Below are 27850 nucleotides of genomic sequence, written 5' to 3'. Positions count from 1 at the left end.
TAATATGTTACCATTCAAATTGATTTTTTATCACCATAATAAACTGCTGCAGGCTTGTATAATACTCAAATGTAAACATGAAAATATATATATCGTTTTTCATTACGTACACGTGTATAAATATTATTACTTTTAATATTTTTTTCCGTCATTGTCTATACGATAATAACAATTTTTTTTTTTTTGTTACCTCTCTTTTCTGTTTTCATCTTACACAGTTATTATAGTTGCTTCGTATTGTTAATTTGAAATGATTTCTTGCACGGATTTTTCTTGCTAATTATTTTTGGTAAATGCAAATTTAGTTTAGCTGTGTAACTTTTCAATTCCTAATTATTCTTTGATGCGGCAAATGAAACTGGGTTATTAATTAAGAAACGTCAAATTATATCTCGATATGATTTCGGTTTAATTATGATATGTGAAATTTTTATAACGATATGAATCAGCATTAGGAATTTTACCCAATTCATTTTAATATCATATTATCAACCGATTGTCACTGCTTTATATTAGGCTTATACAGTGCACAACATATCTCGGCTATGGTTTGTGTTCACAGAAGAAAATTAAACATCAATTCCACTGCAGAGCCGTGATTCGTATGGATATAGGATTAATTGATTTTCTTGATTAAATTCACGTATTACAATAATTCTACCTTTACAAGCAAATAGGTCAGCATTAATCTTAAATTTTTTGATGTAACGAGTAACAATTTGAGAGTATTTGAAAGTTGGTAAAAATATTTTGCATCGTTATTAGCAGTTCTTTTTTTTTTTTTTATATTCATTTTTCAAAATCTTTATAAGAAAACGAGACTTTTTTATACTACTACCAAACTTGACAAGATAAATAATAATCGAAGGGTGAAATGGCGGGGTCAAATTCATGTCACGTTTCGATTCGTACGTTGATAATACAATACAAATGTTTAAAAAATATTCCCACTTTGAGTATGTGTCTTATTGTTTGATTTCTTTCCGTTTTCTTTCCTAACGCATATTTCAACAATTCAGACGGACGTCTCGGCGGATGTTGTCCCGTTTGCCTTTAGAGGACTCGGAGACTCCTTTGATCTTATCAAATCAACCTAGAATTATTTCACGAAACTGTATATTACTCCCAATTCGGTTTCATTTCCTTACGTCATTGGTCTGTATCTTATGTATAATGTACAAGTGCGGAAGGCCGTGTGGTGAGTGTGTATGTGCACGAGGTATACACATGGATTATGGTGTTGCAGAAAAAAAAAGATTTTCTTCTTCTCTTTTCTTCGAAACAGGTACAAAAGTTTCATTTGGGTATAAAAATACGCCTGTTAAAATTTGAGCTCTTAATATTAACATTCAGAAATTGCGCATCGCACTTTTCTACTTTTCATAAGAATCATATGGGAAAAATAGTTTTTGCTCTTTCTGATTTTTATAACTAAGTAACGATGCGTCGTACAGAAAATTCGCGGACATATTCTTGTAGCGAATTGAACGTTCAACAGAAAAGGTCTCTTATTATTTTACTATGAATCTAATCTTTGAAAAGTTATTTATGATCCTTTAATAATTTTTGACCTCCAATAACTTTTGAATGAGTAGATTTATCATCAAATAATAGAAGACCGTTTTTGCAGAGTGTTCAATTCGCTACAAAAATATGTCTTGGAATTTTTTGTACGACGCATCGTTAGCTAGTTATAAAAATCAAAAAGGAGCAAAAACTATTTTTCCCGTGTTATTCTTACGAAAAGTAGAAAAGTGCGATGCGCAACTGCTGAATGTTAATATCGAGAGCTGAAGTTTTAACAGGCGTATTTTTATACCTAATTGAAACTTGGGAACCCGTTTCCAAGAAAACAGAATTTCATTTCTTGAAACATCTTAATATACATTCATATTATATATAACGTATGTATGAGTTTGTAAATTGTGCGTGGGTTTCGCAATACTTTACAACAGCTAAGGCTGAAAATTTATTTCCGTTATCGCTACAACAAATGCGTGCATGCGGTATTTGAAGAACAAGAAAAAAGATTTTACCTGAATCAAATTTCGAATGAATTACACGAGTAAAGTTTTTTTTATAAATCTCATACGAAAATATCAAGCCACCAAATTACGATTAGTATTAATTTTTACATTCTTACCATAATTAGGTACGCGATGAGCTGTGTAACTGCTGATTGTGAGTTTTGGGTTAAAATAATAATGATTGAACTATGTTATAGATTGAGTAAAAGAACGAATAAACATTTCTTCAAAAACGGTGCCTCGCAAAAGAAAAGCAAATATTACGTGTAGTAATTTTTTTCGAATACTGTTGCATCGTGCTGTTAATGTAATTTTTTCCCTCAATTCTAGCATGCCGTGGGTTGAATTTGGTAAATTGTCAGATAATAGGCGTGAACAAATCCGTGTATAGAAAAAGAAATATTGAAATGGGTTAAATATAAAAAATGATTGGTTCTCAGCTTTTGTTTTTGAATATGATATAAAAATAAAGTAAAGATTCAAATGCTGGATTTTGGTATGAAAAGAAGGTATTGAAACTTTTGTTTGACACGCATGCTGCAACGAAGAAATAAAAACACGGATTTTCGTCCGCAAAGGATGGGTGCAAAATGAATTATGACAATCGTTATTATTGATTGATTACAAATCGACGATCGTGATGTTTCGTCACACGATTTGTGTTTGTATGAGGTATTCTACTTCAGTTTGAAAATCATAATTTCATACATCTGTGCTACAACAACAACAGCAATAATAATAATCAGAGTGTAGTGCAGAAAAATGTATAATCTATAATGCATAATTATAATTATACGTGGATATATATTTTAACATATATTACAAATATAGGTATAATTCCATTACATGATTGTATATTACATAAAGTATGAACATTTAGTGCGGATGAAATGCTTCAACTCTAAAGAAATTAAAAACTAATGAATATACCATATAATGTGCGCAACGCAAAAATGCGGTGATTAATTTTTTTTTTTTTTTTTTATAGTTACCAAAGTGTAATAATCGCATGCTATAAATATTACCAGAGGGTAGAATTCTAATATCGAGTGTTATAAGTTATCGTACAACGTGTATTACAGGTACATATGACGACCATAACATAATGCAGATATAAATTGTGCAGGGTGCGTCAATCTTGCGTGTAATTATTATTCATCCTTGGCTTATTTTTGTCAGGTGTAATATCTGGGGCTAAAATTTCAAGTCTGTACGATCGTTCACCTTTATAGAAATTCCGCAATCTTCTTCCTCCTCTTCGGTCATTGTCGTCAGTCTCGTAGTTTCGTCGGCCATCAGCAAAGCGGTCTCCTTACTTCTGCTGTGCTTCTTCTGCTTGCCGACGCTGTACGTGTTTCGGGATGATTTAATTTTTGCAGTTTAATATCAAAATGAAAGTGAAAAATCCCTTGTATTTTTTAATCGCTACACGCTTTTTCGCTCAACGCTTATCGCTTATCATTTGTTATTTGTTATACCCGTCTATCGTAGCTATTAATACAATTCAAACTTCGTCTTACTTGATCATTTTTTGCTGCTTCGGCTTTTCTCCGGGCGTCGAATTCCCCTCGTTGACCTGCTGCCATATTCCGGTCTTGTTCACCTCTTCGCTGATGTTTATGCTCGCCAACGGTATCTTCATTATGTTTCCATTCGCCAATGGAATTTGAAGATTTCCCGACGTTCCGAAACCGAGCGATTTCTCCTCGTCCTATCATAAATTTATCACCTTTTTTTTTTTTTCAAACGTTTACTAACAAAACATCAATTTCATTTGTTAATGTTGTAAAAAGTGCGCAGTGCAAGCTCAAGCTAAAGATTCTTCTTTCTCTCACGCTATCATCGTTCGATTCTTCACTACATTTGCGTATTTTTTTCCGGCCATTCGCAATTTCATATTTTCACAGCTTCATCGATTCGTGGTGCGGGATAAAATTGAATAAAAAGCAAATTTAACTACGGTAAAAACAGTCATCGAAACGTGCAATTTTAACTTCTCACTATCACGCTATAACTGAAAAAATATTATTACAATCCAGAAACAACGAGGTTGAAAATGTTTCATTCTAATTCGGTGAAAAATCTTTGAAAAAGAAACAAACGAAAGAAAAACGAATAGGACAATATCGTGATGAGCTATTTGGATGAGTTGATGAACCACGATGATCATTGCTTCTATTTTTTGTTTCTTCTTCTATAATAGTCTATGTTCTAAAGCTCGTTTAAGCAGCTCTTTTGTCTTACACTCTACTCAAATCCGTACCTTTTATTTAGCTCATTATCAGAATCCTGCACCGCCACGTGAGACTTGATACTGTTCGTTACAGGCACACACAAGAGATTACGAAATTATTCAAGCACTTTTGTCACACCGATGTTGCGATAAGCCATCGATCTTATACGTATGTAATTCGATACCTCAGTTTTTTTCCCCCAAATATCGGAGCTTGTAAATTCCATTTTCTGTTCTTTCCCGCGTTTATTAAAGTCTATATGTAAATATTTTTGTATCGCCTGGAACTCGACGGACAAAGTATGATATGGATTATAGATAAATAGACAGATAAATCATACAGATATTGTAATAATTGTAAAAGCGCGATGATTGTTGGCAAAAAGGGATAAGAAAATGATGATTGATGTGGAGAAGAGATGAGACACACGATGATAAAATAATCGGGTGATTCAGATCATATATATACATATACGTATACATATACATATACATATACATATATATTTATATTTACAATGTATTAATGAACATTGAATTACATGGATGTATAATAACAAATACAAGATAAACGCATAACATGTTTGTTACACAGTTATGCGTGTAATAACGAATGAGCTCAATGTTCGTTCATGGACAGAAAACTTGTTCAAAAGTGCCGGTAAACAAAATAGTCTTTATCAATGTGTACATGTATATTTTTTTCATAATCATACCAGTTACACATATAGTATAGGTATTTAAGTGCCGGTCGAATTCACTCGAAAATAATTGTATGTAACTCACTACACCTATAATTCGTGAAGACGAAAAAGAAAATGAAGATACTCTCTTATTGTTAGTGCAGCAATTCGTATATATAAAGAGAAATGTAAACAATAATGAAACATATAATTAATTTTTCAAATAACAACGAAGGAAAGAAACGAACGAGTAAGTAACATTATTTATTGTAAATTGTACGGTATTGGCAACGGTGTTTACTTACGCGATCCTGCAAATCGGATATAATTAAAAACAAGCACGCTTAAGTTCAGAAAAAGCAAAAAGAAAAAAAAAAAACGAAAAGAAGGACACGATGCGCTAATTTTTTATTCTTTCCTCTTTCGAAAAATATAACTTATTTGTTGCCAATATTCGTCGTAATTTTATTGTTCGTGCGAATAATCAAGTCAACGTTTGACTTGCGTCGTAATATGCAATTTTTGTGTAACGTGTATGTCGCTTTTTTTTTTCTTTTTTTCTTTTCTTTCGTCTTTCAATAGTGTGAACGTGCCAGTGATAACCGTATCACAAGTCTGCTGTAAATTGTCTTCCGTCTAATTGTCAAATTTTCCGTGTATACGTAGGTATGTGTTTGTATAGCTAGTTAATAGTTATTTATATTGGATAATAACGTCGACGTACATTTCATCTATATACGATGATTCAATATCAATATATTAATACTGATCGTTTCTAAATCACTACGTTTTGCGCAGCTGATTATATATTTTTCTTTCAAGGCATTTTCATGAATGGTATATATGGTATAGATATATAAGTATGTAATAATCATATATTACGTACCGCTTACGTAAACCGTTTTGGTCGAAAAATTTCAATTCTGTAATTCCAAACACTTTGTATACGAGACGAACATTTCGATTCAACTTCGGAATATTTTTTCGTATATTGTCTCAAAGCTTTTACACTCCAAATTCAAACGATTTATATGTGTATATCAAAGTAAAGATTCAGCTGCGATTTTTCGTAAATGTACAATATTGTCGCTAATATAATATTATTATTTTATATTGTATATGGAATTGCAGTGATTTTTGAGCGTACGAAATTTTCACTAGCTTGTATTTTACATATCAAATCAATTGAATAATTAATATTGTATCTAATATCACCTCATGTATGTTTATTTTTTATCAACGCGATTCGAAAATTATTATACACCTCTTCACTTATTATCATCCGCGCGAAGGCGTGTGTATAAAATTCTCTCGTGTCGTAAATTTTGTAAGGACTTTAACGAATGATAAGTAACAAATCTAAAGAAATCACACATCACAATCAACGTGCAAAGACAATTCATACTACGAAGTGAGTATAATAATGTTGGGAAACAAAATTGTCATAAATGGAACGAAAATACGAAGTGAACAATTGTCGATAATAATAATTGTAACAATGATGATAATAATAGAAACAATAATAGTGATTATAGTTCTAATACTGACGAATTATGGGATATTCATTAGTGCGAAATTACGATTTATTAAGGAGGTTTAGAATCGTATTGGAATGATCAAGTTACCGTTTTTGGAGAGTATGTTCGGCCATACTAATGCCAAAACGATGTGATCTAATTGATCGATAAAATAACGATGAATAAACGATTGAAAATTGCTGACGATATTATCAAAAAGAAATCATATTCAGCTGTACAATCATTGTGCTGAATTCGTGTTACAATTATGAAAGTATCAAGAAGTTTAAGCAGCTCCCTTTAAAGCTCCAACCACAAGGATCGAGTAATATTGTAAGTATGTTGTATTCTTGTGGAACTGTAAGAGAAATATATCGAAACCAGTTAATTAATTTGAATCGAGCCGCTTTTTCTCAATTATTCAAAACAATTCGCAATTCATTTGCAATTTCCGTTGAAATTTTTTCACAGTATTCGTCGAAACGGTTCTAAACCTCCTTCGAAGGGACAAATTATAAGTTGAACGAAGTACCTAATCGCTGGTGTCGAATTGCGTTAAGGTGTAATAATAATAGTGATAACAATAATAATCATAACAACAACAACAACAATAATAATAATATGAAAATGCGATAGAACGTCTAATTGTCTTCCGAGACAGCTGCGGTAACGGCGATCACGGGCATGACGAGGGGAATTTCCCCCGGCCCCGTGATCCTCGAACGTTAGCTGCGGCATGTTATTGCCCTCAGAATTCGTGTTCCAGTGCTAACCTCGCCGTTTTCAAGCTGCTGCATATCGTGGGCATGCTTCTTGCTCGTTTCGGGCATCACGTCGTCTAAGATCTTCAGTTCACGTCTCGTGAAGAAAAAGTCCAACGATTTTCTTATTCCGATCATCACGACCAGCTGATTGTGTCGTCGGTTTGATTGGTTTTGGTTTGGTTTTGAAGGAAACAAAAACAAAAAACAACAAAATAACAAACAGAAGTACAAGTTAGATGAGAAAGCATACGATGGACAAAGTTAATTAATCTTCGATTTATAGTACGCGTTGCGCTTCTTCGAACTCTTTGAGGACTTCGTACCGTTGCAGTTTGGTATTAGAATGTCAAAAAAAGTCCGCCTGTCTTTACTCGTACAAACTGAAGATTTCGAAATTTAACCCTTTCGTTCACATATCTTTCAACTCGTTATTTTGGACTAAATTTTGTTACTCGGGGGATTTTCGGCCGCTGATCACGAATTTATACAAAGTAATAAAGTTTGTTTGAAGTTGTGGACATGGAAAATTTGTGAGGTAAGACACCGAGCATCCCACTGTGACTAAAAGGGTTAAAGATATTCTTTTAACGCCAGTTTTAGACTTCTCGTAGATTCGAATTTTGAGGTTCCATTTACGAAAATATGATAAAATTCGAAATTTCAAGTTCTGAGAAAGGCAAAGTATCGGAATTGTGATATTCGCGCGTGAAAATGCAGGCGATTTCTTTCCCTGCAACGTGTAGCCGTTTACGGGGAACTTGAAATATTTTCGGCTATAAAAAAATAACGACGAAGTGATTGAACGTGACAAAGTAAGTCTGAGCATCGTACCATCAGAGGAAACAGTATCGATGTAGCGCTGAAGGATTTGATGAGCCAAAGACAGATCAGGCAAGCCAATTGAATGAGTGTAAACACGTGGACCCGTTTCAGGGGAACCTGAAAAGAGAGAGAAACGAATGCAATTCAAGAATAAGTGCATGCCGATACTTTTCCCCAAAGTTAAAAAACGCACCTGTCTGAGGAACATGTAGTCCGGCTGATACTTGACCGGCATAAGCATGATCAACAGTCTGTCGAAGAATTGGAGACCCTTTAGCGAAGCGACTCCCATGTAAAGAAATACACCGAAGAGAACGGGCATCGGAATGTGTCTGAGCATCGAGGTGAGGAGAACCGAACAACCGATCATCAGGAATATCAGTATGTGCGTGACTCTCTGCTCACGGACGCCAAGGAATTGCGGCTTCTCTCCCGGAGCTGCGCACTCCGATTCCAACTTCAGGGAGTTGACGTGATTTATCGAGAGCACGGTTGCAGCGACGAACCATGGAAGTCCCATCACTGAGCAAATCGCTATCAGGATCGCGAGGACGAAAAGGTCCAAGTGATAGCCGCAGCCCTTCTGCGGATTCATTTGGCGTTTTTGACGATTCGACTTCGCGGTGGTATCGATCGACGATTACGTACCTTCAGTTTGTTCTCCTTACGGTTCACTATCACCGCGGTTATCTGCTGGTCCATGAATATCAATATCGTACCGAGAAGCGCGGGGAGGACTGCAACGATCGAACTCCACCAGGGATTCTCGTTGAATGGCCAAATCATCCATCCGCGACCTTCTAACGTCGGCTTAAACTCCTGCGGCACTTCCAGTTTCGGCGTTGCGATACCGACGAAGTGGTCCAGCAGTGACATCGAGAATATTGCTATTATCACCGCGAAATCGCTCACTATTTGCCTCACCTGGTGACATTGGAATCAACAACAACAACACCAACAACAAAAACATAGACTCCTTCTTTCGTCCCGTAGAAATCCGGTGCAATGTATGGCTTACCTTTGACGGAAAGAACAGCGCGTTCTTAAAGTCCTTTAGCTCGATGGATAGCAGGAATGTTCCCATGAACAGGATTATCGACATCAGAAATACGTCGGGGATATAATGGGGTGTGTTGCATCCGATGCCTTCAAGCGTTCCGTTAGAATTCTGCGAGGATTAGAAAATCATTACGAGACACTCTCCGACCGATAAATTTCCTCTTTTACTCTGATAATTCATCGAAGACTATCGTACCAGACACTCTTTCTGGTTCAGGTTTGTCCAGTTCAAGTATTGGCCACTTGACGACTCAAAAGACGATGTCAAATTCGGTGGTTTGCACCAGCACTCGTAGTTCGGTATTTCGCCAGGATGTGTATTTATAGGAAATTTCTGGCCAATCGATAAGACGTTCTCCAGAGCCTGAGAATCGCGTGCGGTAATTGTTATTTTTCATAGACACATAAGATTTACATATACCGATTCATTTCAAGCGCCATAAGGGAGTACAGAGTTGCGTAAAACGGGATCGGATAGTTCGTTCGTAGATTAAACGAACGAACATCGTTAACCGTGAGATTGATTCTCTTTTCGTAAGCTTTTGCGTTACCAAGAGTATTCGTTGGGGAGTCCGACTCTCTAATTATCCCAATTACAGGTTTCATTCGTACTGTGTTATTTGTAATGCAGTGGTTACCTTGATGATGAAAATAAAAGCTATCAACGTAGCAAAGTTCTCTTCGGTAAACCGCGTGATGTAACATACAAAGGCACTGGCGTCGATGGCTACTAAAACGATCAGAATCACCGATATCCATGCACCGATCCAAAATCGGAAGGACATGTAATTCCAGGCTGCTTTTCTGTTGGAAATACGTTAAATTGAGTTACATATCAAGGGTGAAAACGATCCTCTCTGCAACGACGAGACACGACTACAGGTATACGTACGTACAACTAGTGATTCTGTGACCTACTTGCAAACTTCGAACACTATCGTTTCAAATACTAAAACTGGTCCGGTGGATCCGAGGATGGTCAATGGCTGACCGGAAAAAAACCCGTAACCAACGCCGCAGACGAATCCTGAGACCAAAGACTCCATTGCGGCCATATTTTTGCCGGTAGCTTCGCTGAGGAGGCCACCGAAAGTGATGATAGGCGATAGACAGGCGAAGTATAAAAATATAAATGACGCGATGCACTGGAGTGCCAGGGCGTCCTTGAAGTCGGACCAGTACCAGGGCGCTTTTCTCTTTACGTCGTTCATCAGACCCCCGAACAATCTTCCGGTACGCGAAAGCCCCGACGCTTCTCTCTGCTTCTGCTCGTCGGCCTCCTCGTCGAATTCCTCCTTGGGCTTTTCCTCCTTCGGTCTTTTTCTCGTGTCCTACGATTTACGATTATCAGAAGACGTCCCTCCGGAACGATAATTTTACTCCGATTTTGTCTCCCAATTATTCGATTACCTGCGAAGGAATCGCGGCCGGAGGCTCGATTCTGATCGTTGGGTCCCATTCTCCCGGTGGAAGGACCGTCACAGCGTCCAGGAATTCGTCGACACCGGCCAGAAGGTGATCGCGATTTCTCGCCTTGTAGGCCACGTCGTGGAACACTTCGTCGGACATCAAGGTCGCCATTGCTCTTCCTATTTCGTGGAAACCCGAGCTTCCACCCTATCGGCGGTTGTTTCGAAGAAAGATATGTCTCGTTAAAAGAGCCTCGTTTATACCATGGTCACTCTATTTTCGGTCCGAATATCATTACAAGGGGGAGACGATTTCCTCACATTTTTCGTCTCATTGTCTTTCCTCGTGTTGCACACATAACTCACCGTTGGTCCAAGAAGTATAAAAATAAATCTAGTTGGTACGGGAACCTCCGTTAAGTCTCCCATTATTCCAGCTTGACTCAGGCGTATAAAGGCCGACAAGGTTTTGTCCAGGAAGTCCACCTCACCGACCAGAATATTGCTCGCCTCGGCTCCCGGCGGTATTTTTCTCATGAAATGTGTATTACCCTGAAATACATAGCATTGTCCGTATTCCCTGCCTGTTTTCATTCAGCATTCATCCGACCGTAGTCCATTTTAGATAAAAGATCGGGATTCAAATACTCGTTGTTATTTTTCGTTGGTTCATTTGTTTTCCGAAAGATCGGGATATTCGTCATGAATATTGAAGAAAAAAGGAAAAGGAAAATTATACACACCCTGTGATTAACGTCTCCGTTTTCCAAACCGGGCGAACTGTGATTCCTGCTAATCGAGATGCTGCTGGGACTTCGGTCCAATCCGTTACCTCCTGGTTCTTGGCCTGTAACAATCTTAGCTTACAGCCTACAGCGCCTCTTTTTCTACTATCGAAATCGCAGACTGCGTACCTCGAACTTTCGCTTCCAGTAGTCATTCGCAGAGCTCAAATTCTCGACGGTCAAGTTTCGTGATAAATTTTGTGTGAGAAAAAAAATGAAATACCTACCGAAGGAAAAAATGAGGCAACGCAGTTTGCCAAATCATTGCAAAGCGATACAGAATACACTCGTGTCTCAATCGAGTTTCTGCATAGTGTTTGGATGTCACAACAGCAAGCAATACGGGATGATTAGTTTATGTCGAATCGCAGGCAAACATTGAACTATGCACATTATATGTATACGTTAAGGGAATCATTGGAAATATTTATGCATACGAACGGCTCAAACTAGTTGCTACTTAATTTATTGTCAAGCAGAGTTATGGAACAAGCGAGATAAGTTAGCAATTTTTACCGAAGCTGCCGGGGATACCGAGAAAACGACCTCCAGCATTTAGAGCTCCGCCACTTCCCTGACCCGTTGCACCAGCTATCACTGGTGCAGAATTCGATTCTTCCACTACAAAGCACCAATACCAACAGTCGTTTATTTACAAGGACAGTACTTGCATAGGTTAGTTTCTTTCTTTTTTTTCTCTCTTTCTTTCATTCCATTTGACAAGAGCGTAAAAAGTGTATTAGCATCACGATAAGCAACCCATTGCTAATTGTCGATAGTAAAATACTATCGAGCTGTTTTTTTTTTCGGTAGAAGACATTTCGAGACGACGTGACTGTCAACAATTTCCGGTTGCTTGTGGATGCTCGTAAACTTTCTTCGACAGACAACGATGAGGTGAGACATAAAAGATCGAAGGCAAGCATAGCTGAAAAGTGGCAATTTATAGGTATACATGTACAGTATAATTTACAGGGCTTCTGAAGTTAGTTACTGTACGTACACAATCAACTCCGCGTCGTACAGTGTAAATTTGTCAGTATCACAGTCTGTATGTGAGATGTATAGGTAACTGGTTCAAGTGTACATCGAGATCAATTCGTTGAAAAATCCACGAAGTGCAATTATTTAGAGCGGAAGAGTTGCGTCAAGATTTGGAAAAGGAGTAAAATTCACAGATTACTCAGTCGATCGAATGAACGTACGTCTACATAGATTCAGAAGTAAGAATGTCCATGATTCGTGAGTTGTAGATGTGCAGCCTTATAGACAATTTTTCGTACACACGATTAGCTGAAGAACACAATGTGATATAGTATAGACAACTCGTTATATGTAACAACATTCACTTGACTATTCTAAACATCCAGATTTCAGGATAGAAAGATTTTTATGTTTTTACGCTGAAACATTCGGCCCGAATCTACCAGCCCTCAAGATTTGTTTCTTAAAATTTTTATAAGTTTAGGAAAAAGCAGGTTTGAAATAGTTTTTCCTTAAGTTCAACCTTGATCGAAGATCTTAAGAATCATACATTTTTCTTTTCGATAACAAACTTTCCACATTTAAATTAGTTCGAACAACGATTGAACGCAAAAGTTTTTGGAAAGGAAATTCGTTCTCTGCTATGATTGTGAGACGTTTTTAACAGTTTGATTTTGCACCGTGGAATCGGTGATATACGGTTTTCCTAGAACCGCCAGCTTTGATTTAAAATGCTGGAGTCGAGCCGCAATGCCCCAGATAATAAACATGACAGATCAGTGGGCGTGATGATTCAGTAATGTTGAGTGCTTCGAGTGTATAGGTAGAGTATGATAGTGACTAACAACAGACATAATAATAAATCTCTTCGTTGAATACCGAAATCGAAAAATGACGACAGCGTAGATGATATTTAATTGAAAGGAGAAGTATCTTTTTTTATTTTTGAATTTTCAGCAATAAAAAAGATCAAAGATCAATTCGATCGATTCGAGGCTAACCTTTGAGTTGACAAGTAGCGAACCATGTCGTGAAACCCACTACATGCGGGATGTTGAATTCAGCTGACAGAAATGAAATCAAAGATACAATTCGATTAATGCATATCGTGGGATCAAGCGATATTATAATTATTATCTTTCTTTTTCTCATTCATTAACGCAGCTGTACCGCAGTCACGTGGATAATATTAGAAGAGCAATGTTGAAAAAAATCGCCTGTAAGTTGACACTGCTCAATTAAGTACTCTCTCGATGCCAATTACGTGGGTAGCCTAAAGAAAATTTAGGTAACAATTTTTTTTCTTTTCATATAAAAAAAACTTTCTTGCAACGTACGTTGCTCTGCTATCGCTACGTCATGGTAGCAGATCAGTAGCGAAGCAACAAGTGTTTTGAAAATGAATCGAGACAGGAAGTGCTCTTTGGGTGCTGGTTAGGAACCGTATTGAAAACTGTCGCCCTCGACTATTGTCGCGTTAATATGTGCGGTAATTTAACTTTAAGAATCATCTAAAGAACACTAATTCTAAACCATAATCCTATACCTCGTCATCACTTTTTCCAACATGGTGCTGCTAAGATTATTCACACGTTGTACGTTCAACTACCAAAATTTGAATGGCCGTAGCCCAAGACAAAAATGTCAAGAGTCTGAAATTTCTGGTATTAATAATAATTACGTATTTCACATTTCAGCGCCTCTCTAATTCGATCGTGTGAATTCGCGTTACGTATTAATATAACCCTGAAGCACAATGAGTATAATGACGTTCAACTTAACCGCACCTTCCTTCAATCGTTCCCCAACAGTGCGTTCGGTTATGTAACAATTCGAACCTCGAATTTATTAATCCTGTAACCCAAGCTTTGTCAACACAACGTACTTTCGAAGCTAGCACAAGGACTGGTTATTAGCGGCAGAATTATTGCGTCAGCTCCCCGGCTTGGGGCTTGTTAGGGACTTTGTTAGTGGCGGGTTTACTGTGAAAGAGCTGGAAAGCGTTCGTCACGTCGAAGAGGCGACTGGCCTAAAATCTGTACCTGGTACCAGGAGGTAAGGCCCTTTCGAGTCCTTGGCCTCCTTGGACAGGAGGCTCGTGTCCGGACTCGGGCAACTTCTGCTCCGGGACACGACCGCGTCCCGGAGCCCAGCATCGCCCGCAGGGACATAGCTGTCCCCGCCGGGACGTCTCTCCTGCAAATCTGACGTCAACAACGTATGCAAACCACATGAACAGTCACAATCTGAAAACCCGATTAACTCGCCTTTAACCAATATTTATGCTTCATCCCCGTTGGCATTTCACCACACGCCGCCACTTCGTCGTCGTGTGGACTTAAATCATAAGGGAAAAGAAACCGTAAGTGCACACCGAGGAGTTATACAGTGATTGAAAAAATTAAACGGCATTACTTGACTCAAACAACGGTTGTTTTGGTTTGATAATTAGATTGATTTTCCAATTATATTAAAATGAAATTGCGGATGAATCGAGTAATCCCGTTTTAATGTTTCAATATTGTTCCTTCTCCTCGGTGTGGGAAATGAAAAATTATGAAACAAGCTGAAACATAACCCGTGGTATGAAAAATTTTGATAACTTTTTCAAAAATCATCCCTTGTGGAGATACCTGTGGCTTGTTATTTTATTGTTAGATAAAAAATAATGTGAAAACTTGTTATTGAAGAACGAAACGTTTAACCCCTGAAAAATTCAAATGATATGTGCCTGTGTACTTATTTGAGTATACCTGTGCATGTACCCCTGAAGAGATATGAATAATCGGTATTGATAAAAATTTATTCAACGTACAATTAACGCCAAGTTTCCGTAGACCAATAATTCTGTTAAAACTTACTCTTTGACGAGGAGTGATTCCGGCCTATTTCCGCCAGCGATCTTATTATCGGCAATCTCGACATGTTGTTGTCCTTGCGTCTTTCATGCTGGTGTCTATGCCTGACCAAAAGAGCTTCTCGAACCTGCGAACGTGGTCGATTAAGGGGTTATACCCGGTCGGAATTTTCCAAAAATCGTCTTTTTTCTTTTTAATCTCATTTTCGTAATGTACATATATTCAAGTACCAACAAATATTCTCAAAGTTACGCGCACATTTGCAAAGACGACTTAGCGGCGTGTAAAATGCTTTTGAAACTTTGGACGCATTTTTCTCAAAACTATGTTTTCAAAGTCAGTGAGCAAGATTTCTCGGAAACGGCTGAACCGATCAGTCTCAAACTTGTATACGAGCTTTGTGAACACATCTTTCAATCCTTGATCGAAGGTTTTTTCTCGCTGATATTTTCCATTTAATAAAGAAATGAAGAGGAAATTTTTTATGGAAAATCGAAATTTTTTTCGTAAAACCGCCGTTTTGTTGAAAATCAATATTTTGCTTATTCCTTCGATTAAAGACCAGATAATATAAGGATATTAACTGAATCTTTTTTGGTTTTTGACTTCGGATGATCCAGTCCAAAAATATCTTGCTCACCGCAAGACGCCTTTTTTTATAGGTGCTCCCGGAGATCGGTTATAGCAGCTTTAAAAATCATTATTTTTACAAATAAGAAATATCAGGACGAAGTTCAATGCTACCCCGATACGTATATGAATTTCTATATCAACAAATTGAAACGTCTGTTCGTGAAAAGTTCTCGAAAAATCGCTTGTTTTCGGCCTCCTGACCGAATAAAACCCCTTAAAAAATGAAGACGTCTTTTCACCCGGGACTAAAGTTTACCTTTTCTCTCGACTCGGCCGGCAGCACATTTTTGCTTATCATGCTGTCGAGTACCAGGTCGGCGATTTGTTCGAGACTCGATGCCTCCATGTCCAGCATAACGGTGCCGTTCAATATCAGGCTTCGAAGCTCAAACAGCGAGTGCAGCGACAGAGTGGCGACGTGCGGTTTACTCCACCTGTTTCCACCCTCCTCGACGTCCTCCTCGAACTTTATCCACCTATCCGACAAAGCCGGAAATCAAAGTCAGCCAGCCCTCGCTACGCGGGGATGATAAATCGAAATTGTACGTTACGTGCCTCGCCGTTTCTTTCCATTCCATTTCGTCACCGTCTTTAACCAGTTCCTCCATTTCGGAGAACAACGGGTGAGAGGCGTGGGCGTCATCGCCGACCTCTTCGCCCAGGATGAATTGGACCCTTTGAGCCGGTGGAGTGACTGGAACAAAGACACGCTTATGAAACTCGAGATTCCCCGCTTTTGATAAAGGATCGATACGAATGGCTGGGCACTCGATGCGTGGAACCTGTCGCGTCACGTCAAATACGAGTATACTCTTTATTTTCTCTTCTCTCGCTTTTATTTTACATTCAATTCCTCGCCTCGTCGGTTACTCTGCAGTGTTCGTCGTCGAACCGTGGCGGGGAAGATTTTTTTTTTGCCAATTTTAACGCTACTGATATTCATCTCTTGCACAATTTGCTTTCTTCTCGATGCAGGATTTATTCGTCCTGTTAATCGTCAGTAATGAATATTAACAATATTCTTACTACCCAGGCAGGCAGAGTATAATTGACATAAAAAGCTGTACAAACCTATATTACATGTTCCGAAGTGTATACGCGTTATGATACAGGTATGTAACAATATATAACCAGATGAAAATCGTTCTTTGTCATATCATTAAAGATAATTTTTAAAGAAAAGGGATGCAAGCGATAAATCGTCATGCCAGTTGAAATGATGAAAAAAGAATGTGACACTTGACAATGATATTGGCCGCCGAAGCTTGCTGCGAGGAATTAGAAGTTTAGGAACATTAGAACCAAACGACAGTTGTCTGCGTTTGGCTTTTACTATCCGTAACTCGTGGCCGCTGGCTTTGGCCGCGAATTTCAGCGTCATAACCAGAATTCCTTTTATACCACTATAAACATCGCAGAAAGAAAGAAATTTACAAATATGTTACATAGTAATGCAATACTGCAAATAACGAATAATTAAAAACGCGTAGATTGCACGTGTATTATAGTTGGAAAAGAATTACACATACGCGAATATAACATTAAAACGAATGACATACACCCTTGTGTAAAATTTAAATCTCTATAATAGGAATATAAAGAATGCAGCGTACAGAGTGCAGATATGCGAAAGTAATCGCAAATTGTATCGCTTACATGTTGTTTCACCCTTAGGATCGCAAAAACTGGCAAGCCGGGTCCGTCGCGTCATCAGCAGCTCACCTGGAAAGCGAACTGTCAGCGCTAGCATTTTTCGTATTCGAATCAGTTGCCGATACGTGTATAACAACATCTGATACATGCGTGTAAATTGTTCGATCACGGAGCAAGGATGCAATCTAGATTTTAGTATTATAATTTTTTTCGCTGAATTCGAGAGCATCTATTTTTACAACTCTCTCAGTTTTCACTCCTGGATTTATTTCACTCCAAGCTGTGACGATACGTTGTACACGTCGTTGGCTAATTAAACCGTATAACATTTCAACCCAACGTTCCACACCCTGTTATTTATTTTTATTTCAATTACAATTTGTGTATTTTCTGTTGTTTTTTTCTTTCTTTTTGTTGTTTTTTGTTTTCCTTTTGTTGGTTTTTTTTTTCAGCCTTTTTGTTTCACTGGACGGAGTTTCGATTTATGGTTTGCTGGCACGAGTAATTGGTTCTCATTGTCTCCGGCCTTACCACGGTTTGAGTAAAGTGGCAATTCCATTTCCAGATCCCCACGGATATATCGCTGGGGTATACGGATATAATGGAAGATGAGAGAGTGGCAGTTCCGAGGTTTTCCGGATTAAAAATCTCTGAGGAATCGTGGAATCCCACGGATATTGTATCAACTAATGGTACCGGTAGATATGAGCGATGTTCGACAGATGAAGAGAGTCTAAGACAAGATTCATTCATTCTCAACGCTAATTCCAGTGATGCCGGTCAATCTTTGATGCGTTTCTCTCTTTAAAAAATCAAGTTTTAGGAAGGTGTAAATGAGAAAGACACCGGGTCTGGATGTTCCGGATTTGTCAAACTTGACGTCTATTCCTCACCTGGACGGTCAGAATCGGAGTCATCCTTCTCGCCTGATGATGATTGCCGCGGTGCGTGATGGTGTTTGTGATGGCGTCGGTGCCTTCGTTCGCCGGGTAAATGAACGCCCACGTATACGGTGTGCGCTCTGTGACCTGGAAAAAATATTGACAGATGTTTAACAGCGGGCTGGAAAAGTCCTGGAAATTTTTCGTACCTTCACCCAGAGCCAGAGAAATATGCTAATTTCCCTCTTCGGCTCTGTTTCGGATGACTAACGATCCTACCTCTCATTTTGCATATTTCAAACCTAGCAATTTCAAAAGCTGCATGTTTTACGGAGAGAGTGTGTGTGTGTGTGTGTGTCTACGAGAGAGAGAGAGAGAGAGAGGGAGACCTGCCGAAATTGCTCCTTCGGCTAATTTTGTCTTGCAACGCTGGAGTGAAATTGCTAGGCTGTCAGGTAATTTTGTCTGGGTTTAACCGTTACTGTAATATTAGAAGCGAGGGTGTAAGCGAAAATGTAACTTCGCAGGTCCACAGCTTTTATCGTCGCGTGGATAACCCGCCAATTATTAAATGATCCTACGAAATCGTCGATTGTCTCTACAATTCGCATACGCTTTAAACTCTCGCCGTCGATATCTCAAAAGCGTATTTTTCCATAAATTTCCCCCTACAGCTTCCCCATCCGTCCGTTCAATTACTTTCCGAAAGGAGAGGCTTCAGGATACATCCACTCTAAATTCATTCGACTTCGTTCAATTGACTCCGTTTTTCCGTTTTCTTCTCATCTCGCTTCTTTTTTATTCTCTTCTTCATCGAATAAACTTTTAAATAACCCAATGGAGCTGGATAATGGACTTTATAACGAATGCCAGCAGGAATTTTAATCACGAATTCGGTACTTCTCGTTATTGACGTACAGAGATATCAGCATATTGTACATATTAGGGTGGTTCGAGGAAAAATGTTTTTTTACGCTCTTGCCCCCTCAAATCTTGGTGTTTGATAGAAAAAAAGATTCTCTCAAAAGATGAGCTCTCTAGCTCAAGTCTAACAGGACACTTTTTTTTTTTTAAACTTTTATTTCATTTCACATTCATTTAACATGGAAAAATTTCAGCTTTCGTTAAAAGTTAAAACACTTTAAACTATTCAATATTTTCTAAATTGATGCACAAATCCTTGAAAACTGATTCTTCAAGCCCTTCGGACTTCTGTAACAAAGCATAGTTATCATCATCAGAAAACACGATACTGTAAACTAAATTGCATAAATGCAGGCGAATTTACATTATTTTGAATCCCTCGCGTGTCATTTCCACAAAACAAACCCGATTCATACTTCGCCGTGTTCTAGGCTCGGCTTGGATTATTGCGACACTGTGCTAGCTGCAGACGCCGCAGGGTTATATAATTCACTTTAACGCCCTATCTCTGTATAATAACGATTTACGAAGCACTTCCAGACTCGCTTATACGCCTCTATGCATACCTATATCTGTATTATACACAGAAGCCAAATCTTTACCTGACCTATTACACGCTAGCCTATGATATCAAATTTCGCTGAAAGCTCTGCTGCACGTTCAGCGTTATGGGCAAACGTGCCAATCGCTTATAAATCTCTGTACACGTGTGCAAGTTGCGGTCATCGAGCTTATAAAACTCCCGATTGCAACCGATATTTTTCAAACTGGAGCAGAAGAATGGAGTCTGCACCCTTTTCTAAAGATTGTAGCACGTGGGCTCGGATTAACAAAAACGATCGAGCCTGAAATTACGGTTTTTAGTAACAGATCGCGATCGATTTAAACATTCGGTCCGGACGCGCTGTTATTAATAATTTATTTTTATCGATAGTTCGATCAGACTGCCGTCATTTAACTTCACGCGCTTGCCGATATTCGTCGTTTTTGTCGTAATTATTATTATTATTATTATTATTATCATTACTATTTCCCGATCCTTATACTGTGAAAATTGTACGCATGTTCATCCAGACGGAAGGGACTGCGGATTAAATATCCGTCCGTTCGTTCCAGTCGGTTGGCGATCGACATCCGTTTATCACTGTTTATTCTCGAAGATAATTCGACCGGACAAGGACTGGATTGGTCGATTAAATACCAGAACCTTCTCACGCGATGTTTCTTCGAAGCAAATGTCTATAATACACCTCGGAGTATAATTAGAATCGTTACCGACTCGCAATCAGGCATAATTACCATGCTCCGAACAGGCGTGAAGGATATTATTTTCCGTGCTTGCGGTTCTCCCTTACATTTGTTAATTTTCTCACGCGAAATTTACGTTAGAAATTTCAGTCTTGACCGTATATGTATTATCGACGCTGCGTTCGTGTCTTTATGTTATAGTCAAGAATCTGGCTCTGACTCACCTTCGAAATCCTTTTCAGTGTACGACTGGTGAGTCGTCCTGGCGCCGGGATCCTTTGGCGCTTCATCGTCGCCTCCGGCACCGGCTCCTCGTCCCGTTCCGCTGCCCGGATGCATCCAGGGTCTGTGAACAAGCGGAATCACAGGTTGAGGTACGATCGTTTATTTCAGACACGTTCACGCGTGGATTCTGATTTCATTTTCATTCATTTAAACGTCAATTTATTCCAATTTCCATCACGTTTTCACCCGATTGTCGATCACACGTGATATTCAAAATCGTACCAAGTATCGCCTCGCCTTGAAACCCCGTTTCCTTCTCCCAACAACTCAAAGATTCAATCGACGTCGCCCATCATACGCGATTAGAGGCATATGTATTGACAAAACTTCACCCAGGCGTAGAATATTTTATTTCTCTTTACCTTTCACTTTTAACCCCTTTTTTTAATATATATTTATTAATGGAAGACCTTTTGCCTTTGTCTTTTGAAACGCGTGATTTCGATCGAATTGTACGTTTTCATGATTTTCAGAGAAAATGGTGAAATAGAGAAAAAAAAAAAAAAAAAATTACACGTCCTCTCCCCACTAAAATCGAATTTTTAGCGCTTACGACCTTATGCCGTTAGACACGCGATTTACACGAACAATTTATCCCTTCACCGCGAAATATTTGCCGATCCAGATATAGGCTTTTATTACAAATATTCCGCCGTTGCATAAATACGTCTGTCTTGAGTCTCGAGTGAAGAAAAACCGGGATGATTTGCTGCAACGTGCGAATGCGTCGCACGCCTGCAGGGTCACGCGAGATACCGTGACACATATTTTCTGCTTTATTTTATCACTTTTTCCATTCATCTACTTTTAATTATTTGGTCCTTGAATATGAAGAAAATTAACGCTTGCACCGCGCGTAAATGATTATCATTGTTGCTGTCGTTGTCGTAACGTTGGCGAGTAGAGCGAAAATCGCGCAATAAATAATAATAAAGAAATGGAAACATTGATGAAAATTTAAAAAAAATCAAGATTCACCGTCATGCATTGTCTTGGCAAAAAAGAATAAGTTATAATTACAACGACGGTGGAATGAGTGAAAAACTATTGCAGATCCTATACGATATCGTAAGCCTTGAAGCCACGGAAATGCGCGACGTGGTTTCAAACATTATATCGAAATAGAACTTGCCGCATCATTTATCGGGCGGCACAAGGCTGGACGACACTATCGCATCTTGCGGTTTTAGGTATTATTTTATAGCTGGGTATGAAGTATCTAACGGGCAAAAACGCAGCCCTCGCATTCTATAACTTTTCATTAATTCTTTTTACACGTATCCTGCACGTGTCGCGAGCACGGCTCTCAACCTGCTATAAACCGAATGTGTACGAAGTATCGGTATTATACGAAAGCGTGTTATTTGCCTATTTATATACTCGTTGACTATAACTACGAGGAACTGACTGGTTCTTATCTTTATGGACGGTATGCCGCAGTCTTGTCTGCAAGTGTATTTTTATAACTAGGTAGTCTTATGCCTGCACGTAATATCACGTACACCGAATTTACACTTGCAACAATTACGAATTGATCACCAATATTAACTCCTGCAATTAAAATTAGAAAAATTTTATCGGAATATTAATTTCCCCCCGAATTAAACTTTTCATTTTCTTTACACTAACGACCAATCCTACTAACTTTTGTACGGCTCGATTATACATTTCACACCGTGTGAGTGAAGGAAAAAAACTACTGCCTGAGCATAAAAACTTGACACTTGGCATCGCTCGGTTCTTGATTTAGAATTTTTTTTTTTTTTTTACATCGAGTGTTGGTCTTAGGCGAGCCAAGCCATCGACCTCGTGCCAAATTTTACATTTTCGCTGATATTTCTTCGATTGATTATTTTCACAAAGATTGTAAGAGACGGCAAGTATGACCGACTGATATCAGGAGTAGAATATAAAACAATTCATTTTATTCTCCAACCATTTGCCTCTGTTGACCATATTTTTCTGGCGTCTAGTGGCGAGTTTCACAGAAAACTACCGGTACATAATATTCAATTTCTTGTCCGATTCGAGTACCCATCTACAATGTACATGTAGTATACATATACCCAGTTCTCCGAGTGGCGCCATTGAAATGCGTAAAATATCTCACGCCGCCGCGCAAGTAGAATATACAATATAAACGAAGAGTTCTCGTACGTCAAGTGCGATTCATTGCGATTCGTTCGCAGTATAAATTACGGCACGTAACTTGGCGCCAACCGAAGTAAAGGAAACCTCTGAAAACGCGTACATGTATGCTTATACGTGTATTACACATGAAAATAAAACTCAGTATTCTCTTCAACTTCTCCACTTACACTTTACTACTGTGCGTACTCAAAATGCGAGAATATATACACCGATTCGTACCACCCACGGTAGTTGCCGATGGTTATATAGGGTACGATGTAAGTGACGAAGGACGAGGTGTAGGTACCTTGATTTGAATTTTAGATATTCATCGGGCGTCGTTTATTCAACGAGTGTTACTCTAACAAGAAATCTGAGTATATAATAAAAGGCGCGAGTTGTATCGGCTTAATCACCCTTTCTAAATCAAATTTTCACCAACGATTATTACGATGTAAAATTAACTCGGTCTCGGGATCGCAATCGGTTTGAAAAATACAGTAGTTAATTTTTTTTTTTTTTTTTTTTACGTCGACTTTGTTCCACTTTTCAGTAATAAGTTTTCCTTATCTCGTTTTTCTTATTTCTCTCTTTTATTGTTTTTATCTGTTAAATCCAGTTAACCGAGCTTCGAAGCGTGGAAAAACAAATACGACTGTAATTCATGTTCATCGAAGAATAAAATTATTACGATAGCATAAGGTTTGAATAAATTTGCATTATTATACGATTGCTGTGTGAGTTGGCGTTATGCAAGGAGGTTAATTTCCCACGTCTTTCTAATATCACTCGGCACATTATTTCACGTGACACGTTTTACTCGAGTTACAGGCATGCATGGTTGCGAACGTACGTTGTATAGTTATTATTGCACCGCAGTGATCGGAACTGTTCACCAGGAAGATGCCGATGACATTCTAACTCGGTTTTGCTTCGGGACTCGCTTTTCAATACGGCCTACCGGTGAAGTGAACTCGGGCTCGAAGGTATATATTTATGTATGTATATATCCATGCATGTATGTATGTATCTATCTTGCGTACGGTACAGTCTGATCGTAAAAAATTCTCGATTAATTGTAAGCCACACACTGTGATACACAGGTGCGTTAAGCCCATCTGCACACGGTATGTTAAAACCATTAAAGGCATCTCTCGCATATCCCCCGGCATGATGCGATGTATTGCCACGTGTTTTTAACGACGATGGACCAGATGACGATCAAAATCAGGACAAAGAGACAATTAATGGCAAAGCAACGTGGCCTAGGTTATATGTAATATATATTTATACATATATATGTATAATTATATACATATATACACACGTATATGCGAAATAAGGAGTTGAGTGGATTATGCAATCGGTTTTTTGTCGATTCGATCGTCGACCTGAGAATCCAGCGGCGTTTATTCACACACAATCTTGCAATGTCCAAAAATTATATCGCGGCTTGATCACGGCTTCGTGATTAATCATACCATACGATCAGGCTGTGATTTATACGTAGCAAATTATGAACGCAACGACGATTACTTTCACGGCTATTTACGCGTGTATTTACAAGATGTATGGGTTATTTCCACGCTCGTTATTTGTTGTTGTTATTATCATTGTCGTTGTTGGTATTTTTTCTTTGCAATCGTAGACCAAGTGCGCGACTAAATACCCGGAAGTTCCGAATTTCAGATTTTTGCGTAATCGGAATTCTTTTTTGTTGAAATTGTTTAATGCCATTCGTGAATTCGTAATCGGCAACATTCTATACGTCGAATGTAATTGCTCTGTAATTGATGCATATGGGTAATTCCACGCGAACCCGATCAACGTCTGAACCTCGCCGTTTCAGATATGAAAAAAAAAAAATTGTCCGCAATCGTCTCGACTCTGAAACAGTACCCGGAATTTTTTCAGATTTTTCACTCAACTCCTCAATTATTTATAAATATTTAATATGGTTTTGAAGGAAACCTTTTTTTTTTTAATTCTCGCAACGATTAGTTATAAATATGAAACCGACGTTTTCCAACGAGAAAAAAAAAACTCAGAAGTCGAATGCATGCTGCAAACATAGGCCCGATTTAAATCTTATCACGTATTTAACGTAATATTTGTATTATGTGTAATCTACTAAAATTTCAGTTCATGCGATAAGATGAATTTAACAAATATTCCAATTGATACACCTGATGCATTTCTTTCATTGTATCATACTTGGTGGTCATTGTGAAAAAGCAATATAATAAGAATTCGATTTTCATAATAACGAGCTCTAATACAATATTATAAAAACTCTCTGACTGCAGAGCAAAGCATCGTGGTTCACAGTCCGTAATAATTGCAACAATTTTCTTGATTGAATGTATTTGCCTCGGTATTTGCTCTCCGCAACTGCAATCGGAATGCCGCAGCGGATGTGGTAGCGAGTTTATTCCGTTAACGGTTACCAGCAAGTTTCGGGAAATCAAGTAACTCGCTGGGAAACTTATCCGCGTTATGTATATTCATACATCACACACACACCGTGATGTTAAGTATACCGATTATACGCGGACGAGGAATTAATGTTGTGTTTGAGTAAACCTCCGTAGAACCAGTTCCTCGAGGTGATAATTATTTTAATATCTTTCCCCTTCGTTTCGAAAGCCTCGGGCGCTAATTTGCGTTTACATTCTGTACCAGAATGCCTTTCAATCGGTATATGGCGTTCGTTATTGGTTTACGAAGAAAACATCGTTCAAACCGCTTGTCTGAATTGTTTCTCGGCACTTATAATAACTTGCGAAAGTTGAGGCGAACGAAATTGAATGACAATATCTTCGTACTATATTTTCTCCCACGCGCGTGTATGCTTCTGAGAAAATATCACCCTTCATCATTTTCGAGTATTGAATCGAAAACTTTTCGCTGTACAATATTATAGGATTAATACAGGCTTACGGGGGGAAGTAAAATTTCAGCAAATATTGTTGTTCCCTGAGCGAATGACATTTGCTTGGCGTCATATTTACTCACCTTACTCTTGGCAGGTTTATTCAATTTTCTGTAACACGACGAACCCCTGGACCTTGTGTAAACCAATTAGCTAGGCGCTTTATTGAATTAGGTGAATGCGAATTTTCAATCCATTAACTCAGTCAAGGCTAATCCCTGCTGACTTGGCGACTTGGTGTATTACCATCCACCTCGTGCAGTATCCTTGCCGTCAAACATATTGTGGTGGTGGATATTAAGTTCATCGGATCAGCGATTACGAAACGAAACGTGCAGGCTCGTCCCGGGTTCCGAAAATCTCCGACAGCAGAAAACGAAGAAAAAATTCCCGAATCTCTGAGACGAAAAACTTACACCTCGTGCACGGTAAACTTGATGCCTGATCGTTATCACGTATAAAATATCAGAGAAGAAATTACTAAACAGATTCGGTCGAGTGGATGAATAATAAAAAAAAGCCTTGATGTTGTTTCTTACTTGTTTTTTACGTCGGTCATGTATAAGTGAAGATGAGGCAGGACAAAATTATGTGACTAAAAAAAATGAACACCACGTGGTGATTTTAAACAATTATGCCTGCGAAAATCGAAGGGAAAATTTGTCAAATTTTCACAACAGTCAAATTTCGTGATGTACAAATCATCTTTTTTCAATTTCTCAATCGGTGACAGTCATCGTTTTTCAGTCTAAGACGTTCCATTTTCCGATTACACGTTCAATATTTTCTCATTTTTCGATGCGTTAAGGTCACTTTAATTATACATATCGTGGAAAATAATTTATCACAAATCGTTTGAAACCCGTTTGAACTCCTCTTTTTTTTCCTCTTTTTCATTCGATTATCAAACAATTTTAATTTTCTTTTTCAACACTCTGTGAAACCGAACTTGCTGTGAAACAGCAAAACCTTGCTAAATAAACGCGGATCAATTTAACGCGGTTTTATGAACACGTGTCTGTTTCACGCTAGCGACAATTATATCAGCTGCGATACCACGCCTAGCTGAAACTGACTGATTCGCTCGATTATGTATAAAGATATACAGCCACTGGAACTCACTCGGTCATCCGACACAAAGGAAAAATGACGAGAATACATTTCTGATAAGAAAACTGTATGCTGGATCGCTTCTCCTCCTCCTCCTCCTCTTCCTCCTCCTCCCCCCTTCCTGCTCTTAAAGGCCGTTCAATCGCTTTTTCCTACAGCAGTTGCTCAGCTCCTTTGCTTTTACAGAGTGTCTGTAATTTGATCATCGCCGACATATGTAACAGTTAAGAAACCGCTACAATTCTTAGCATAAATATTATTACATCGTATTTTAATCTTTGTGCGGTTCGTTGACAGAAAAGTTATGGTATTTAACGATAGGATTAATTTTTATTTTCTTCTCACTCCTCTAAACCGCATGCCGATCATCGGTGAATAACGACGTATTGTTTTTGAAAATTGTTCACATATCGATTTTAGTTTTTCTCGTTGAACGACGAAACTTTTCGATATTTTTCTCTATCTGTTTTTATACAAGTTTTGAATCCCATTCTGTCCGCATGCCAGTGTTAATCTTTGAACGAGAATTAACTTGCCCTCCCATCATTTCCGCATATATTCATATACAACGTGTATCGTCACGACTGATAATTTCGTAATAATTTATCACACCCGCGATAACCAAAGCTCGGAGTTCACGAACAACAGACGACGATTATACGTTAAATATGAGTATAAAATGTGCAGGGAAATGAAAAACTGCAGCACTTATAATTGTGCAGGATTGCCTTTTCATGCGGAAATGTTTTGACGCTCGAGTCTATATTTTATACAGATGTTGAACACGAGATGTAAAAACCTCAACTTCATACAGATATAATAAATCTAATGATTTATGCTTGATGCAGGTGGAAGGAGGAAACGAAACAAGAATTTACCTTTGCTCGAAGTTGTGCGAAGGAAAAGTTGCGAG

At 38.3% G+C, this 27850-nt stretch overlaps 1 protein-coding gene across 4 annotated transcripts; it reads right to left on the bottom strand.

The window, feature by feature from the left end:
- LOC107223287 (sodium-driven chloride bicarbonate exchanger) lies at positions 1–26902 on the bottom strand. 4 transcript variants are annotated; one of them, XM_046732529.1, is made up of 23 exons: positions 26367–26902; positions 20705–20826; positions 18321–18455; positions 17431–17496; positions 16330–16468; positions 16031–16250; positions 15145–15268; positions 14326–14550; positions 11816–11920; positions 11258–11361; positions 10881–11066; positions 10516–10722; positions 10024–10436; positions 9744–9909; positions 9302–9469; positions 9065–9214; positions 8695–8970; positions 8240–8629; positions 8056–8163; positions 7234–7368; positions 3548–3738; positions 3252–3372; positions 1–1093 (listed from the first exon to the last, which is right to left on the bottom strand). In XM_046732529.1, exons 1-23 carry the CDS (start codon positions 26384–26386, stop codon positions 1016–1018), a joined length of 3849 nt encoding a protein of 1282 aa, XP_046588485.1. In that variant the 5' UTR covers positions 26387–26902; the 3' UTR covers positions 1–1015. The 4 variants fall into 4 exon arrangements, with proteins under 4 accessions (XP_046588485.1, XP_046588483.1, XP_046588484.1 ...); XM_046732527.1 differs by lacking the exon at positions 26367–26902 and adding an exon at positions 22411–22448 and having other exon boundaries at positions 14326–14529; XM_046732528.1 differs by lacking the exon at positions 26367–26902 and adding an exon at positions 22411–22448 and having other exon boundaries at positions 14326–14487.
- Between the last annotated feature and the right edge of the window lie 948 nt (positions 26903–27850).

Source organism: Neodiprion lecontei, chromosome 2 (assembly GCF_021901455.1).
Source record: "Neodiprion lecontei isolate iyNeoLeco1 chromosome 2, iyNeoLeco1.1, whole genome shotgun sequence".
Taxonomy (NCBI): Eukaryota; Metazoa; Arthropoda; class Insecta; order Hymenoptera; family Diprionidae; genus Neodiprion; species Neodiprion lecontei.
This window is presented reverse-complemented; position numbering and strand designations above follow the sequence as displayed.

What these genes read in the sequence shown, in the direction of transcription:
- LOC107223287 (XM_046732529.1), bottom strand. Translation starts at nt 26,386, where the DNA reads ATGACCGACGTAAAAAACAA. An exon ending in TTATACTTCTTGGACCAACG is followed by an intron (nt 10,723 to 10,880) that starts GTGAGTTATGTG and finishes AACCGCCGATAG; the next exon opens with GGTGGAAGCTCGGGTTTCCA. An exon ending in ATAGTGTTCGAAGTTTGCAA is followed by an intron (nt 9,910 to 10,023) that starts GTAGGTCACAGA and finishes TATTTCCAACAG; the next exon opens with AAAAGCAGCCTGGAATTACA.